Source organism: Ictidomys tridecemlineatus, chromosome 7 (assembly GCF_052094955.1).
Source record: "Ictidomys tridecemlineatus isolate mIctTri1 chromosome 7, mIctTri1.hap1, whole genome shotgun sequence".
Taxonomy (NCBI): domain Eukaryota; kingdom Metazoa; phylum Chordata; class Mammalia; order Rodentia; family Sciuridae; genus Ictidomys; species Ictidomys tridecemlineatus.
The window spans coordinates 105,316,606-105,335,084 of NC_135483.1; the positions used below are offsets into that span (position 1 = coordinate 105,316,606).

Genomic DNA, 18,479 nt, shown 5'->3' on the forward strand with positions numbered 1-18,479 from the left:
AAAAAAGATCCTGTGATTCCAACTGCCCATGCCTAGGTACTGCAGGCAGTGACTCTGAGTTACAAAGAGCTGAAATGGTAGGACAATGGAAAAAACACCAAAGCATGATTCTACAAAACAGTCCAAGATTTTGTTAAAAATATTTGCCACTATTAGATGTGGTTCAATGTGAAATATTAAAGCTCTCCATTACCTTCATAAGTCCCTCCGAAAAAGGGAGTGGCACTGCTGGCGTCAGGTGTGCTGGCGGGGCTGTCACTGCAACAGGTGTGGCTGATGCGACAGCATGGTGTGTAGACAACATCTGCACCTGTGGATACGGCCTTACCACAACAGGCTCTTGCTTTTCTTCCCGGGACTGGAGGGAGCTGCTGGAACCCATGTGTTCCCTGGCACTGACTTCAGCATCTCGACCTGATTCATCATTGACTAGGAAAGACATGAAGGCGAGAAAGTACGTCACAATTTTTCAACATTAACTAACACAGCAGAATGGATACAGTGGCACTTGCAGTTAAATTTCAGGGTTAACAAGGTGATCACATTCTTGGGGGCTTTCTTAAAAAGAAGGATTTGGGTGCTGGATTGTCTTGATAGACATGAGACCCAAGAGTCACAAGTGTGAAACATAACATTTATTCTGGATATTATGGTTTTCTCAAACTTACAAAGGGTTTGACAACCATTTAAAATAAGCTCAAATAGTTGAAAGTGCATTACAAGATATAAGACAATTTCATTTAAAATGCCTCAAAAAAAAAAAAAACAAAGCAAAACAAAACAAACAAACAAAAAACCCTTACATTAAAAAGATATGTTTAGGGGCTGGGGTTGTAGTTCAGTGATAGAGAGCTTGCCTGGCATGTGTGAGGCACTGGGGTTTAATTCCCAACATATCACATTAAAAGCTAAATAAATAAAACAAAGAATATATATTTAAAAAAAAAGAGGGGTTGGGGGTATAGCTCAGTTGGTAGAGTGTTTGTCTTACAAGCACAAGACTCTGGGTTCAATCCCCAGGACGAGAGAGAGAGAGAGAGAGAGAGAGAGAGAGAGAGAGAGAGAGAGAGAGAGAGAGAGAGAGAGATAGATATTAATACAATTCCTAATTCTAAGAACATGATTTTTCAAGATTGGAGGACAGGGATCAGGGATGCTGGAGATACTTTTCACTGAAACTTCTTTAACTTCTGGAATTTTAGATTACCAGAACACATGACCTATTTAAAAATTAAGATAATCAAGGAATACTAGAGTAATAAAGGAGAAAGTTTGTAGAAATACTAACTTACACTTGTTTATCATTTTTTCTAAAATAATACTAATAGCTTTATTTTTCTGAACACAGAGAAAATATTTACTTATGTGGAAAGTTTAAATTATTTGGAAATCTATAAAGAAAGTAAAGGTGTCCCAAAATCTATAACCCAAAGGCACCAATAGTTAAAACTTTCAGACACTTCTCACCAGTTTTTAATTTGGAGTAGATTTTATTTAACCATTTTCCATTGACGTGTAACTGTCTTAAAGATAAGTGCACAAATGTTAACTGTGCAGCTCAATGGACTTTCACAAATAAGAATACACCTGAATCACCAGTTCGCAGCTCAAGAAACAAAACATTTATGGCCCCTGGATATCCTCCTATCCATTCTGCTCCACTGCAGTCCTATCCCTCCCAAAGATACCCACTCTCCTAAACATTTAACACCAGGTTGTTAACAAATTTGCCCTGTTGTGTCATGCTTCTTTCACTTGTAGATATGATGATCCACATTACTATACAGAGCTGTAGATTTTTCATTCTCAAACCTGTGTAGTATACCAATGTGTGAACAAAGCACAAATTATCCATTTTACTGTTAAGAGGCATTTAAGTAGTTTTGTTTTTTTATCAAAATATTATGAATAACTACTAATATTCTTTTCTCCCGCCAGAACTGGGAATTGAATCCAGAAGTGTTAAGCCACTGAGCTACATCTCCAACCCTTTTATTTTACTTTAAGTAAAATACCTGACCTTGAACTTATAATCCTCCTGCCTCAAGCTCCCCAGTAGTTGGGATTATAGATGTGTGCCACTGTGTGTGGCTGTTAGTGCTAGTTATGTCTTTTGGTGAACATAAATATCATTTCTATTGGATAAATACCTGAAAGTTGAAATGCTGAGTAATATACAATATGTACATATTGCATTTAAAGGTTCTCTGGAATTCTACCGCCCGGATAATAAAAAAACAGTTTTTTAAAACCACTATGTTACTTTAGGTTATTTCTAAATTTTCCTCATCAAGTGGTTTCTTTAGAAAAAAAATTATAGAAGTGATGAGTGAAAAAACTGATGCATATTTCTAGATTGCTATATACTGACTTTTCTCTCAGGTCATTCAGAATTCTTAGAATTCTGATTTATAAAACCACTTGACTGAATTCTAATTTACATACAATAAAATGGCTACTCTAAAGAATGATTTCCCCATCTCCTATGATACTAGGGAATAAACACAGGGCCTTTGTGTGCATGCTTAGGCAGGCATTCTACTACTGACTTATATTCCCAACCCTTTAAAAAATTTTATCTTGAGACGGTCTTGCTAAGTAGTCTAGTTCGCCCTGAACTTGCCATACTTTGGCTCTAGCCTCCACCGTGGCTGGGAGGCATAAGCATCACACCCAACTCTTCAATGATTTTTAAAGAAATAGCCTCAGCAACTCCTGGAAGAAAGGTAGGGACAAATGTTAAGTACTTGTTTAGCTTTCTAAGAAACTGCCAAAATACTTTTGAAAGCAGCTGCATCATTTTATGTGGAGTTTCAGTTGCTTCTTATCCTCACCAATGCTTGATATATAGCCATCTCAATGCTGCATAGTATGCCAATGTGTGAACAAGGCACAAATTATCCATTCAGCCTTAGTATCTCCACGATGACTGGCAATGCTGCACATCTTTTTAGGTGATCACAGGACATTCAGATGTATCTTTTAGTGTTGTTGTTGTTGCTTACAGCCTCCATAAGTTGCTGAGGCTGGCTTTGAACTCATGATCCTCCTGCTCAGCCCCTCTCAATGCTGGGATTACAGGCATGTGCCACATACCCAGCCTCAGATATATCTTCTTTTGTGAAGTATGTGCTCATCTTTTAATCAATTTTTTAGTCATCATTTTTAGTCAATCAAATTTACTTACATATAAAATTCACTAATTGTGTTTAATTAAATTTTTTCAAAAGCATACAGTGATGAAACCACAACACAATCAAGATATGCAACATTTTTCATTACTCTGACAAGTTCAATCATGCCTCTTTGTTCTCATTTCCCTCCCCTCCCATCAAACAGTGATCTCCTTTGTCATTACAACTTTGTCTTTTCTAGATTTTTCTACAAACAGACAATATGTGGTTCTTTTGAGTCTGGCTTCTTTTCCTTAGTACAATGTTTTGTACTACAACAGGGAGGTCCCTCTGTGTTGGTGAGTGTACGGGTAGCCTGCTTGATCTTTTTAATTGCTGAATAGTATTCCATTATATGGTTATCCAGTCAGTCGTTGATAAACACTGGGTTTTCCCAAGTGACTGCTTGGTACAAATAAAAGTTTCTATGAACAGTCAAGTGTATAAAGTATAAACATATTTTTCATTTACCTTAGGTAAACACATAGTAAGTATGATTGTTTGGTTGTTTATAAAATATATGTTTAATCTGATAAGACACTAAGTTGTTTCCCAAAGTGGCTAGTCCATTTTGCATTCCTGTCAATATATGAGTTCCTTTTGTTCCACATCCATACCAATATTTGGTATTGTTGTTTTTTTTAGCTTTAGTCATACTATTGGATGTGTAGTAGTTTCTCAATGTGGGTTTAATTTGCATTGCCCTAAGGATGAATAATTTGAGCAGCTATTCACATGCTTCTTCAACATTTATAGATTTTTTTTTAAATTTTTTATTTTTTTTATTGGTTGTTCACAACATTACCAAGCTCTTGACATATCATATTTCATACATTAGATTGAAGTGGGTTATGAACTCCCAATTTTACCCCAAATGCAGATTGCAGAATCACATCGGTTAGACATCCACAATTTTACATAATGCCCAATTAGTAATTGTTGTATTCTGCTACCTTTCCTATCCCCTACTATCCCCCCTCCCCTTCCCTTATAGATTTTTTTTTAAAAATAATTTTTTAGTTGTAGATGAATACCTTTATTATTAGTTTTTTAAATGTGAGGAGTAAACCCAGTTTCTTTCACATGAGAGATGAGCACTCTATACCACTGAGCTACAACTCCAGCCCCATTCATAGATATTTTTTAGTGAAGTATCTATTCAAATAATCTGCTCCCTTAAAAAAAAATTAAGGCTATCTTTTTAATATTGAGTTACAGGAGTTCTTTATATATTCAGAATAAAAATCCTTTATAGAAAAAGTAATAAAAATTATGGCATTTGACAGTAAATGGATGGAACTGGAGAATATCATGCTAAGTGAAATAAGCCAATCCCCAAAAACCAAAGGCTAATGTTTTCTCTGATATATGGATGCTAACTCACAATTAGGGGCGGAGGGTTAAGAATAGAAGAGCAGCAGAGCACTCGACTAGAGCGTGCGAGGCCCTGGGTTCAATCTTCAGCACCACATAAAATAAATAAATAAAATAAAGGTATTCAGTCCAACTACAACTAAAAACTATATATTAAAAAAAAAAAGAATAGAAGTACTTTGGATTGGACAAAAGGAATTAAAGAAAAGGAGAGGGAATGGGAATAGGAAAGATAATAGAATGAATCGGATATTATCATCTTATGTGCATATATGATTACACAACCAATGCAATTCTACATCATGTACAACCAGAAGAATAAGTTACACTCCAGAAGAATAAGTTATACATAGGTATACTATGTCAAAATACATTCTACTAAAAAAATAAGAACAAAAAAAAAAAGCATATGAACAAGTACAAAAGTAAAGAATGAATTGTTCTCCAGCTCTTAAAAAGAAAAAAAAAAAGAACCGTTATAGATGTATTTATTGAAAATATCCTCTCTCTGGCACACCTTCTGGTTTTCTTAATGGTATCTTTTGAAGAGCAATCATTTTTAAATTTGTATGAACTGCTTCTCTTTGCATGTGACCTGAGCAAGTTTTGTTTACCCTGAAGATGTAAACAGTTTCTCCTCTATTTTCAAAATTCTACATTTAGATCAATGATGTATTTTGAGTTAATTTTTGTATGTGAAGAAAGTATGGATCCAGATTCATTTTTACCGCTCAAATGGATATTCCAGAATTTCCACATTACTTTGAAGAGTCTATCATTTTCCTATCAAATTACTTAGAAACCTTTGCAAAAATCAATTGATCATCCCAGGTGCTGTGGTGCATGCCTGTAATCCCAGCAGCTAGAGAGGCTGAGGCAGGAGGACTGCACGTTCAAAGCCAGCCTCAGCAAAACTGAGGCACTAAGCAACTCAGTGAGACTTTGCCTCTAAATAAAATACAAAACAGGGCTAGGGATGTGGCTCAGTGGTCGAATGCAGTTCAATCCCCAGTATCAAAATAAATAAATAAATAAATAAATAAATAAATAAAATAAGATAAGTAAAATTTTTAAAAAATCAATTATCACACGTCTAGGTCCATTTCTAGATCCTCCACTTTATTTTACAAATCTATAATTTGTCTCTTTATGCCAATACCACATTTTCTTCTCTGTTTGGGGGCGGTACTGAGGATTGAACACAGAGCTTTCTGCATACTAGGCAAGCACCGTCCCACTGAGTTACATCCCCACTCCTTTAAAAATTTTTGTTTTCAAATAGGGTCACACAAAGTAGCCCAGATTGGCCTTTAACCTGTGATCCTCCTTCCTCAGCCTCCAGAGTAGCTGGGATTAAAGATGTGCATGATTGGGCAAAACTTCATTATATTGATTAGTGTATTTTTGTAGCAAGTTTTGAAATAAGGCAACAGTGTCCTCCAACTTTTTTTTGCGGGGGGGGGGGGTCAAAACTGCTTTAGCTATTCTAAGTTCTTTGGATTTCCACATAATTTTAAAATTATGTTGTTAAATTTTACAAAAAAAAGCCTGATGAGATTTTAATTAGGATGTCTTTGAATGGACCAATATCCTAAAATATTGGGTTTTTCCACTCATGAATATGATAGATTTTTTTTTTTCATTTACCTAATTCTTTAATTTCTCTCAGTAAAGCTTTAGTCTCCTAACCCTGGAAGACTAGGTCTTAATTTTGTTAAGTTTATTCCTCCGTAATTTTTTTTCACATGCCACTGTAAATGATGTTTTAAAAGTTTCTTTTCTATTGCAATGTCCAGACATAATTCATTTTTGTGCACTGATCTTGTATTCTACAACTTTACCTATTTCACTTATTAGTTGAAACACTTTTAAAAGATTCTTTTGGATTTCTGCATATAGTATCATGTTGTTTATTAATAAGGACAGTTTTACTTCTTTCCATTTTCTACTGATTTTTTTAAATCATATTTTGTTTGTTTTATTTTTTTCAGTTTTTTTTTATTAGCTACACATGACATTACAATGATCTTGGCAATTCATACATTTGAATCAATTGGGGTATAAATTCTCATTTTTCTGATTGTACAGATTGCAGAATCACACTGGTCATAGTCGCCTATATACATACAGCAATCATAATGTCTATTCTTTCCTTTTTTTCCCAAATTGTCCCTAAATAAAATTAAGAAAAAGAATAATTCCACACCATTTCCCATAATCTGTTTGTCCAAGAAGACCAATTTTTAACAACTTCATTAAAATAGAATGCATTGATCATTTCCTATTAGATTCTTTTGGGGTTCATTTATCATTTCCTTCCAGATATTTGGATTTATTTCAGTTTATTTCTATTAGGAAAAAAAAATCTTGAAGCATTAGTTATGTATATTTCTTAACTTTGAATATATACTTCATTCAGATCCTGACATGCTCAGAACTTCAAATTGTCTCTTGTGACACAAGCCATAGGAAACAGAGACATCTAACTACTAAGAGAAATTTTCTATTTTATTTCTTTAAAACCATTGAAAGAATATACATATAAGCACCCTTGAGAAGTAAAATTTCAGACACTTTTGTTCTAATAATTTGTTTGTCAGCAAACTTGAGAACAATAATCGCTAAGTAATACCTTTTTAAGTGAGCAGTATAATTCCTTGCAAGGAAAAGACGTTAAAAACTGTTCTGCTTAACTGTGCTCCTTTCAATTATCCTATTGTGAATTTATGCCACAGACAAAATATTATCAAAAATATTTGTTAAGGAATAAAAAACTTTAGGAGGTTTTATGAGAAGTCATTGACCATAACTTTGTGCCCTCCACTATAGCAAGTACAGCATATGCAAAGATGTAAGAGAAACAGATGGCCTTGGCTCTCCTTTGAGCTTCACTCTAGGGGAGGTCACAACCTGATTGCTGTGGAAGATAGGACATCTAAATGACATCTAAGATGAAACCTTAAGGAAGAACAAGGATTAACCAAATAACTGTGTATGGAAAGAAAGGTTTTAGGTTTGTGGCTTAGGAAAAGAATGTGCAAAGTTCCAAGGTCATGAAAACTAAGAACCTGAAATTATTCATTGAGAAAACATGAGCAGATCCCATCCAGCAAGAGGCAGAACTCAGCTTAAAGTAATTTTGAGACTAAAAAGAACTAAAATAAATTTGTAACAAAAGATGGAGTTGGCAGGATGGCAGTAAAGCAATTTGAAATGAGACTGAACATTAGACAAGGGTCAAGGCTCACAGGTAAGAGACAATGACAGAGCAATTAAAGATGCCTCAGATCCTCATTTGAGCAATGAGTCAACAATGATACAATTTACCATAAGGAATAGAACCACTGGGTGGTAAAGAAGAAAATAGTAGAAAAAGTAATATATTTCACTTTGCAATATCATGTTTTTCCTTAATATACAGAAAAAAAATGGTATTTGAAGGAATTCCTTAACTTCAGCAATGTTGAATGGACTGGATAATTCTTTGAGTGGGGAAGAGATTGTCCAGTGCATTTTAATATATTCAGCAACATCCCTGGCCTCTAACCTAACAAATGCTGAAAGCACCACCTAGTTGTGATGACCAAAAATGTCTCCAGCCAAATATTCTCTTCATGGCAAAATCAACCCCCACTGACAACCACTCATCTATACCACTCAAAGAATACACTAACTAACCATATTGCTTATATTTGTGTGTGTGTATATATATATATATTATATATATTCTTCTTTTTTCTATTTAGCTAGTTCCTAAGAGGTGGCCTATCTTTACACATTGTTGTGCTCCCTTTATGCACTACTATACATATGGGTGTTAATAAGATGAGACTATATCCATGCATTAAAAAATAGTTCTTATAGGCATGCTTTACTATAACTCACATGAATACTCAGTACGTGTGAATGAAATGGCTAAAAGAGTAATAAAAAATTTCGTATTTCAATCACTACAGTAACATACCCTTTCTTTAAATTCAATAACCTAGTATTTAAATCCTAGAAGGAATCTGCTAATTTTTAAGTTACAAAACTGGCATTAGTCTTGAAATAGGAAGCAATATAGAAGAATAGTACACATCTCACCTGTAGCTGCTGGGTTTATCAATCCTGCAGAACCACTGTTTGCAATCTGTGAAGGTGCCTGGCTCAGTCCAGTGGAAGGGGTTCCCAACCGAGGAAACTGTTGAGAACTCATTTCCACCTGCAAGTACATAGTCATATAAGTTGTTACAAGATTCTGAGATTAAAGTTAATAATGGCTTTAATCTTTGGTATCCATAATGTTTCCGTGGAAAAGCAAATGCAGAATCATTTATCTAGAACAATAATCAATGATAATATGAATGCAGACATTAGCTAAATTATCAAAGTTTTTTAATGCACATAGGTTAAATTTAAATAACATCATTTATACATCACTGGGGGATACTATGACCCTCCATAAATACTTGTGGATTGCGATGTGGAAAAAAAAAAGAAAAAAAGGACATTAAATCCTGTACAACAGCCACATGACAGGTAATACCACAAGGCATATCTATCTTTTGTGTAAAGTTTTATGGAAAATAGCATGTCTCTTTGAAAGACAAACCTCACGCCAAAGTAAAAAGAACAGTAATTAGTATGTCATAAAAAGATGCAAGAGGGGAAATGCCCAGCCCCAAGAAAGGATTAGAAATCTTACATTAAGACTCGATGTACAAGGAATTTCAAACGCTTTTCTGCAAAGGCCTCCATTTACAGATTTCCTTTTTTTCTCTTTCAAACACATCCCATTGAGCCAGAAGGATCCGGCAGACACCTTCTGCACCTTCTCAAATCGTCCCCTACTTTTCCCTCAGGGGTCAAGCTCCCCTGATTCGACCCTAACCCCACCCCATCCCGAACCCCCCCCCTCCCTGAGATCAGAGGACAGATTTGTTTCCAGATACTTCGGGTGTCCAAGACTCCGTCTCCCAGGGGAAGGAACCCAGCGTTCTGGGGAGTACCTCAACAAGACAAGCAGTGTGCCTCTTTACCTGTAGCCGCCGCCCGCCGCCCGCCGCCCGCACCTCCCGCTTCCACCTCTCCGGCCTGGGGGTGCCGCGGAGGGCCCGTCTTGGCGGCAGCGCTGAGCTCAGGGGACAACAAGAGGACTCGTGCCGAAGCGCGCCCGAGCCCGCCGCTGTCCAGCCCCGCCAACCCCACTCACCCCCGCCACCCGGCCGCCGGTCGGCTCCCAGTCCTCTTCCCCCGAACCTGCCCCTACCTCCCCCGCCCGCCCATTGGCCCCACGCCCGACGCGTCACTGGAGGCCCGGCACCAATCTACAGAGGCCTGCACGCTCTGAGCCCGCCCCACCCTCCCGCCGACCGACAGCCAATCAAAAGCGAACCTCGCCGGGGCAGCCCAAACCCCTCGAGGCTGGGCCAATGGCAGAGGAAGACAAGCACTCCCGGAGAGGGGGGCGGGGAGTGGGGAGGCCCCGCCTCAGTCGGGGTCTGAAAGCGGCGGGCGCAGGGCCCGGATGTGGAGAGTCACTTTAAACTGCTTCAGGAGCCAAACTCCCTGGGCCGCCCGCCCGCCCGCCCGCGTTCCCCCGGCCACCCCGCTTCCCCGCCAAGGCTCACGTCTGCCACGCCCCCACTCCCAGGTTGGCCCACCCTCCTGGTTCTTCTCCCTTCCCCGCCACTAGACTTCCAGCCCTTGCCGCCGGCTCAACCGCCGTGCCTAGCTCGCGAAAGAGCTGAAGTCCGAGACACAGAAGCTGGGGTACCTCTGCCCTTCCCCGGGGACGCGCAGCGGGACGGACGCTGCAGCCCGGCTCGTCCGCCCCGCCCCCTCGCCTCCTCCCCTGCCCTCTCGGGCACCCGTCCCGCCATTACCTGAGTGCTACGAAGAGTGGCCGCCGCGCCGCCTGTAGCTCGCTCCCGTGCGCTCTCCGACTGTGGAGCCGACGTCCTCGGGCTCCGGACCCGCAGCCGCCGCCGGGGCGCTAGCACTCTGCCCCCCACCCCTCACTCCAGCGCCGCTGCTTCCGCCGCCGTAACGAGCTTTCCATCTATTGGCTGAGGCAGGCCCCGCCCCACTCACGGAAAGCCAGTCACCGCTCTGCGTGAGCGGGAGAGCGGACGGTCCTGCCCCCCAGGGCCGAGGAGACCTCCGGGAACTGTAGTCCCCGGCTCCAGGAGGGCGGGGCCGAAAAGGAGGTGGTTAGCCGGGGCGGAGCCTCCTGCGACCCTGTGGGGCAACACACCCCTTTGCTGTCTGAAGTCGGATCTGCCTTTTCTCTTTGCGGAGTGAGAAGACAGTGGATCCCACCCCTTGGTCTAAGCCTGACTCTGCTGGGTTTCATTTTTCCGAGGTGGGGGAGCTGCGACGTGGGAAGGGCAATGGAGGACGATTCCGGCGGCCGGAGGGGCCGCAATCGGGGTCGAGGTGTCCAGACTGCGGGTTTCCCTTTTCCCTCCGCCGTGCAGGTCTTAAAGTCAGCACCAAAAGCCGTAGCCTGTGAAGCCTAGGCATCGTGAGAAGATCGGGCGCGCAGCACTGGAGCGCTCTGGGAGTTAAAGCTTGCCATCGGGAGAGGGGCTCAGGGCACACAACTCGGGAAGGCAGTTATGCACCTGCTCAAGAGGGGTGATGTGTTTGGTTTGGGGTGGAGAGTTGAGAGTTTATGCACCTGTAGAAGCCTTAACCAAAGCTACTGAGACGAAATTTGGGTCTGATGAGAGATTACCATCTCCTCTTCCCTTCCCAGATGGTCTTTTAGGCCTGGAGTTTTGTGATTAGTTAAGAAATAAATGCAGGGGCTAGGATTGTGGCTCAGTGGTAGAGCTCTTGCCAAGCATGCTTGAGGCACTGGATTCAATTCTTAGCACCACATACAAATAAATAAAATAAAGGCTCATTAACAACTTAAAAAAAAAGAAAGAAATGGGGCTCAAAATCCTTTCTGTCTTGCACAGTGGTATAAGTCAATAGCTTGGAAAGAAAAGAGTATCTCAGGACTACAACGATGAGTCTCAAATACCCTTTCTCCTCTCTCAAGCCACTTTCCTTCCTCACTTTATCCCTTCATTCTCAAACTTCTACAAGTTACTGATCTTAATATATTTTAACCTGTTTGGCAGTCTCTACTCCTTGTTGAATTCCACTCTCACCACCCTTCTCAAACTGCTCCCCCCAAATTCCAGTCCCTACTTAGCTTCCAATCCAGTGGTCCTTGCTTAGATCTCCTCTTGTTTAGCTTACTAATAATTCATCCTTAAAACATTCTTCTGTTGTCCTCTAGAACCAAGTTCTCTCCTGGTTCTACTATCTATATCAAGCTCCATAATACCTTCTCTTTTTCATAAATACAGCATTATATAAGGCCACAATACTCTCTTAATGTTATACGATCTTCCTAAATGGATTAAGGTACTATGGCAGTTCCAATTATCATCATCGAAGATGTTATATACACAGGGACCTCTCTGGGCTTTATACTTGTATTTCCACCTGCTGTACCAATCCCCATAGATGTCTTACAAGCCCTTTGAACTTAACATGTTTAAGACCTTCATTGATTTGCTCACCTATTTATTTCTTTTCTTTTTTTTTTTAAAGAGAGAGAGAGAGAATCTTTTAATATTTATTTTTTAGTTATCGGCGGACACAAACAACATCTTTGTTTGTATGTGGTGCTGAGGATCGAACCCAGGCAGCACACATGCCAGGCGAGTGTGCTACCGCTTGAGCCACATCCCCAGCCCTCACCTATTTATTTCTGATTTCTGGTTAGTGGCCTCACAATTCTTTCCCTTTTCAGTATAATACTTGTTTCACACTCTTTCATCTTCCACCTGTTTTCCAATCATTTACATAGTCTTGGCTCAAACCTTCATTATTTTTTGTTTTGCTTTTGTTTTTTAGATGGGAGTCTTGCTATGTTGCTTAGGCTGGTCTCTCAAAGTCATGGGCCCAAGTGATCCTACCACCTCAGCCTCCTTGAATAACTGGGACTACAGAGTTGTGGCACCATACTGCTCAAACCTTCATTATTTTTTTAATTCGGATTGCAATAATTCAGCTCCAACAAATCCCTTCCTACCCTTAATCTGTCCTCCATGGAACTGTTTTTCCAAATCACTAATGTGAATCTGTCTTTCCTATCCATGGTGGTCCAATAACTCAGAATATATTTTAAACCCCTAACTCCAGTATTCAGCAATCTAAAAAATTTAGTTCCTTCTATATCTCCATACACTGGACACTCTCTTAACAACAGTTTCTCTTCACAGTTTGGCTTCAGGGGTTTTGCTCTGGCCTGAAATTCCTTCTATTTATAGGACCTAATCCTTGGCAGTCATCTAGTAGATACCTTAACTGAAAAGAAAATAATTTCTTCAAGAAACCTTCATCAAACCAGATAGTTTGGCGCATACCTGTAATCCCAGCAACCCAGGAGGCGGAGGCAGGAGGATTGTAAATTCAAGGTTAGCCTTGGCAACTTAATGAGACCCTTTCTCAAAAAAAAAAAAGTGGGGGGAAGGTTGGGGATGTAGCTCAGGGTGGAGAGCCCATGGGTTCAATCCCCAGTACTAAAAATACAGCCTTAATTAAGCCAAGTGCCATGGCATACACCTGACAGGAGGATCATAAGTTTGAGGCCAACCTGGGCAACTTAGCCAGACCTGTCTCAAAATAAAAATAAAAAAGGTCTGAGAATGTAGTTCTGTGGTCCAGCACTTGCCTATATGAGGTCCTGTATTTAATTCTTAGCACCACAAAAACAACAATAAAAATGGGGGGAAAAAGCCTTCCTTGAATTATTCTCCATCTATAGCCTTCTAGAATACTTCCATGGAGCTTCTTAGGTATTTCTATTACAGCTCTGGTCTGTGTTTATATGTATTCTCCCTGGAGCAGGCAGAGGAAATTACTCATTTTTATATCTTCCATCCATGGGATTTTATATTCAGGCAATAAATGTTTGCTGAATGTAATCACAAACACATCCAGAGTACATGAATGAAATATGTTTTTTAAAAAAATTTTCTAAGGATAGTCTCTACTGCCTTATTCTTCCATGTCTATAGTGAATACTTAAACAAGAACAGATGCTTCATCTATCAACGTATTGCTAAGATTTAGATTTCTCATCCACTGAACTTGGTGTGCCGAAGACAAACCTTATGCCCCAGTTAGGCTGAACCTTTTTTTCTCCTCAAATGTTCAAGCCTTTTGCCAGTTTCAGGGGCTTATTAGTCTCTTGGGTTTTTGAAGATGATGTTTTCACCCAAGATAGTTTGAATGTATTAAGCAAAGATATCAACAGGCACCATTTGTGCTGGGTGGTGTTCTAGAAGAAAGCAAAAACCTACTGCCCTTTGTGCACAAGAAGAACTGGTTCTTCATACAGTGTCCTGTGCTTAGTCAAATGTTAGCTAGTGGTCTGTAAGTATTGGTGAAGTTCTAGAGGGTCCCTCTGTCACTAGACCCAGATGTTTCTCTCTCTGTCACAGCCTGAGTGGATTTAATGATATTGATTTTGTGAGTCCTTTCTCTCCAAATACTCCCCTTGGCCCAATTTTCCAGTTAGAGAACACCTTAACCCTTCTTCTAGTTCACTCATCTGTAAGATGAGGATACCATGACATATCTCGATGTTATTGTATAGATTAAATGAGCTACATCTACAAAGGAACTTGCCCATTGTTTTTATAACTTTCATCTCTTCAGTACCCAGGCCAAACTCAGCATCTCTCTCCTCCCAGCACATTCTATTTTGGGGGTTGTTTTTGTAATGTAGGGGAGGGGTAATCCCAGCGCCTGTGGATGACAGGCAAGTACTCTACTACTGAGTTACATCCCCAGAACAAGTACCACATTCTAACACTATCCCCACCCCAAGTGCAGCTTTGCTAGATGTAATGGGAAAACTCTAGAATGGTCTCTCAAGATCCCTTTCTGGTATTCATATCCTTGAATCATTCCTTTCCCTTGAGTGAGGGTAAGGCCTGTGACTTTCTTCTACCTAATAGCATATGACAGAGATGCTGAGATGTTCTTTCTTTCCCTTGTTTACTGAAAGCTCTGTCTTGCTACCCAGATCATTAAAGAGACTCTCCTTACTAGCTTGATGAAGCAGTGATAAAGCCCACATGGCAAGAAACTACAAGTAGCCTGTAGGAAGTGCAGCAACATGTAGGAGTCAGGGCATCCTCCCACCAAATACCTGCAAGAAACCAGGACTCTCAGTTCTACAACAAGGAAATGAATTCCGCCAACAGTCAAGTGAGATTCAAAGTTGTTTCTTCCTTAGTCAACCCTGCAGATGACAACACAACCCAGTGGATACCTTGCAACTTCATGGGATCCTGAGCAGACACCTAGCACACCTGGATTCCTGACCCACAGGAGCTGTGCCATAATAAATGTTGTTTTAAGCCAAATTTGTGGTACTTTGCTCCACAAAATATGGCTAATACAGCAAGTATAGAATCACATCCGATCCTCAAGACCCACAAGGCTCCCATGTGATAAGGGGGTCCTTCTGGCTTACTAATGGGTGTTTTATCATCTCCTACCTACTGCCTGTGACTTGACCTCTCTCTGTTTCTGCTTTTAGAAACTGCCTTTGACTGACAGTTGTCTCTGAAAACTCCATGCTACCCTTTTCTCTTTTAAGGTTTCAGCCAATTCTTGACTCAGCTTTCTTATGGCTTTCAAGCTTCTCAGATCCGTTCCTTCAAGTCTCTCTACATCATTTTCAAATTCGGGAAAAAGTCGAGAAGCTTAGCTAATTACATTTCTCCCACTTTGGGTCAAACTTTCATTCCAGACAGCTATATTTTCTGTCTCATCTCTGACCCACCCAGGAAAGGTTCTCTGATTTTAAGGACTCATTTGATTAAACTGGACCCACCTATATAAATTAGGATCATCTCCCTAATTTATCTCAACTACCATTCTCTTCATCAATCTATAGACTCTCGTTTTCCATGGAAGGTGATTCAATAACAGTTTACAGGATTGGGATATATGCATTTTGGGGAGAGGGTATTATTCTATCTGTCACACTGTATGTCTGATTCATTCCTGGGATTCATTGGACCTGATTTCTCTTTCAACTCTGCTACTAGTTAGCTTTCTGACACTTGTCAAATACTTCTATCTTTATGCTAGTAGGTCACAAAAGGAGTTCATGTCCTGGGAAGCCACGTTGACACTGCCTGCAATACAGATTGATAGTGAGATAGGACTTATGGGTCCAGGGTAGATGGAATAGGTCAGCTACCTAGAGGGATCAGGATAGGTTGAGCCTGAGTATGAAAGCCAAGTTGTTCCTGTAAAGGGAACCATAGGGCAAACTGGAGAAGCCTATTAGCTGTTTATGTTAGTTAACTGTTTTATTACTATGACCCAAATACCTGACAAGAACAACTTAGAGAAGGAAAAGTTTATCTTGGGCTCATGGTTTCAGAGGTTCAGTTCATGGTTGGCTGACTTCATTGCTCTGAGCCTGAGATGAGACAGAATATCATTGTGGAAGGGAATGATGGAGGAAAGCTTCTTAGCTCATGGAAGTAGGGGAAAAGGAGATAGAGAGTATATATTCAAGGGGCCAGAGATAATATATAACCACCAAGGACATACCCCTAGTGACCTACTTTTACCAGCCATGTCTTACCTGCTTACAGTTACCACCCAGTAATTTATTCAAATAATCCATTTATTAAAATGGATTAACCCACTGATGAGGTTATAGCACTCTAATTGTCTCACTCTGAATATTCCTGCATTAATTATCCTGAGATTTTGGGGGACATTTCTAGATCCAAACTACATCACTATTATATGGTAGGGCTAAGCCTAAAGAGGTAGAGTAGGAGCACTGGAGCTGGGGGATTTCCACAAAGGCCACAAGAAGCTGGGCTATCAGAGCTCGCCATGTTGAGGCAACCACACTGTGAGTGACAACTCAGTCAGCAGGACAAAGTCTCACGCTCACACTCTGGGCCCTGATTCCCCTGCAAATTCTAGGAGTCTTTTGAGGTGCCCAGGCTGGCTCCTTTTGATTTGTAGTTATCTCATGGACTCAGGTCCTCAGAACAGTTGGATGTGATCGATTCCTGGACATGCAGACCATTTGTCCCTATAAAACCCCAGTGGATGCTTCTGGTCTGTCTCCTTTCCTATCAGCCATTGCTTGGCAAACTCCCTGAGGCTCCCTGATGGCTAGCTATATCTACTGATCATACCTTTGGTCAGGAATGCCACAAATTCCACCTCTTCAGGAGAAAAACAATTCAAAAATAGACCTAATAGTCTCAGGACCTGAGATAGGAAAAGTATAGATGGCTGGTTAGACAAGTCCAGGCTGTTTGCCCCTGCTTTGATCCACATACCTCCAAGTCACGCAACAACTTCTCTCAAAGGTATACCTTGATATTTCCTTTTTAAAATCATGAAACTTTTATCTACCCCGAGACACATGTTTTTGTGAGTGTGATGTCATTAATTTAGACATTGGTCAGCCTCTTTTTTATCTCTTAACTCAGTCTCCAATCTCTCTGCCACTCACCTAATCATCCCTGATGCTCTTCTACTTCCTTGGTGTCCTCCAACTTTGACAATTTCCCAGCCTCCTCCCTGGCACCCACCACCACCTCCACTACTATTCATAAAAAAAAAAAAAAACAGGGTCCTAAATAGGGACCCAACAGAGGAGTCCTTTGGGGAAGGGGTGTTGCCAGAATATTTCAAAAGCCAAACTATGTCCCAGCTTGGTGAGAGAGAAAGGGAAATGATTGCAGTATAGTCCCGACTAGACTGGACTTGCTGCCCAGAGATAGTGCTTCAAAACCCTGCACTGGGGGAAGCACTATATAGCAAAAAGGTGGAGGAGAAGCCACCCAGGACACCAGAAGTAGCACTCCCAGGAGTCTCTTGGGTGGAGGAATAGAAGGTAAAGGAAGCATCAAAGTGTGGAAAGACCAGGGAAACATTTTGTAATATTTACAAATGTTTGTATTTGGAACAATTTATTTTCTCATCTTAGGAATTCTGTACACTCAAAATACAATGCCATTTCTAGCTCTGGTGCTCCTGTCTTTAGTTAAAATGACAATACAGGACTTGACCTCTATTCCACCATTGCACTCACTTGGTCACTGCAGGTTTGCAAAATTAGTTCACATGGGATGAAAGAAGCTGCCTCCTTCAAATATGTTTGGAAAACCAACTGGGCCTGTGTGCTGGAGAGCTGGAGAACCAGAGAACAATGACCCTGTCTCAAAAAAAAAAAAGTTCTAAAATGTACATGGAAATGTAATATACTTAAAAGTGCCAAAACATCTTCATAAAGGAGAATAAAATCTGAGGACACATACTATCTGATTTCAAGTCTTTAAGACTTACTTCAGGGCTGGGGATGTGGCTCAAGTGGTAGCGCGCTCGCCTAGTATGCGTGCGACCCGGGTTCAATCCTCAGCACCACATACCAACAAAGATGTTGTGTCCCCCGAGAACTGAAAAATAAATATTAAAAAAAAAAGACTTACTTCAGAGCTACAATAATCACAACAGTGTGATATCTTGCAGTAAAGATGTGGGCTAGGGCTGGGGTTGTGACTCAGGGTAGAGGGCTTGCCTCGCATGTGTGAGGCCCTGGGTTCCATCCTCAGCACCACATAAAAATAAAAGTGAATATATTTTAAAAAAAAACTCTTAAAAAAAAGATGTTGGGTTAGTAGTGTAGCTCAATGGTAGAGCCCTTACCTAGCATGCATGAGGCTCTGGATTCCAAACTCAGCACCACAACAAACAAAATTAGGCATGTTGATCCATGGAATAGAGAACTTAAAAATGCACCCCTCCATGTAGATGGTTGATTTTCAAAGTGGCACAAAGATAATTTAATGAAGATATAACCATCTTTTTGATAACTGTTGCTGGAACAAC

General features: G+C 40.5%; 1 protein-coding gene across 7 annotated transcripts in view; it reads right to left on the reverse strand.

Annotated features, from left to right (window-relative positions):
* Sap130 (Sin3A associated protein 130) overlaps nt 1-10,571 on the reverse strand; it is a 71,648-nt gene extending 61,077 nt beyond the window's left edge. For 4 of the 7 annotated variants that reach the window (XM_078017283.1, XM_021721728.3, XM_078017284.1 and 1 more), the window contains exons 1-2: nt 8,634-8,751; nt 194-429 (exon numbers count right to left, since the gene is read on the reverse strand). In XM_078017283.1, the coding sequence (XP_077873409.1) occupies nt 194-429; nt 8,634-8,745 (348 nt within the window). In that variant the 5' untranslated portion in view covers nt 8,746-8,751. Of the gene's footprint in view, nt 1-193; nt 430-8,633; nt 8,752-9,568; nt 9,701-9,741; nt 9,761-10,414 lie in introns of those variants that run through there. The other 3 variants (XM_013366422.4, XM_040294216.2, XM_040294215.2) reach the window with 3 other exon arrangements.
* Between the last annotated feature and the right edge of the window lie 7,908 nt (nt 10,572-18,479).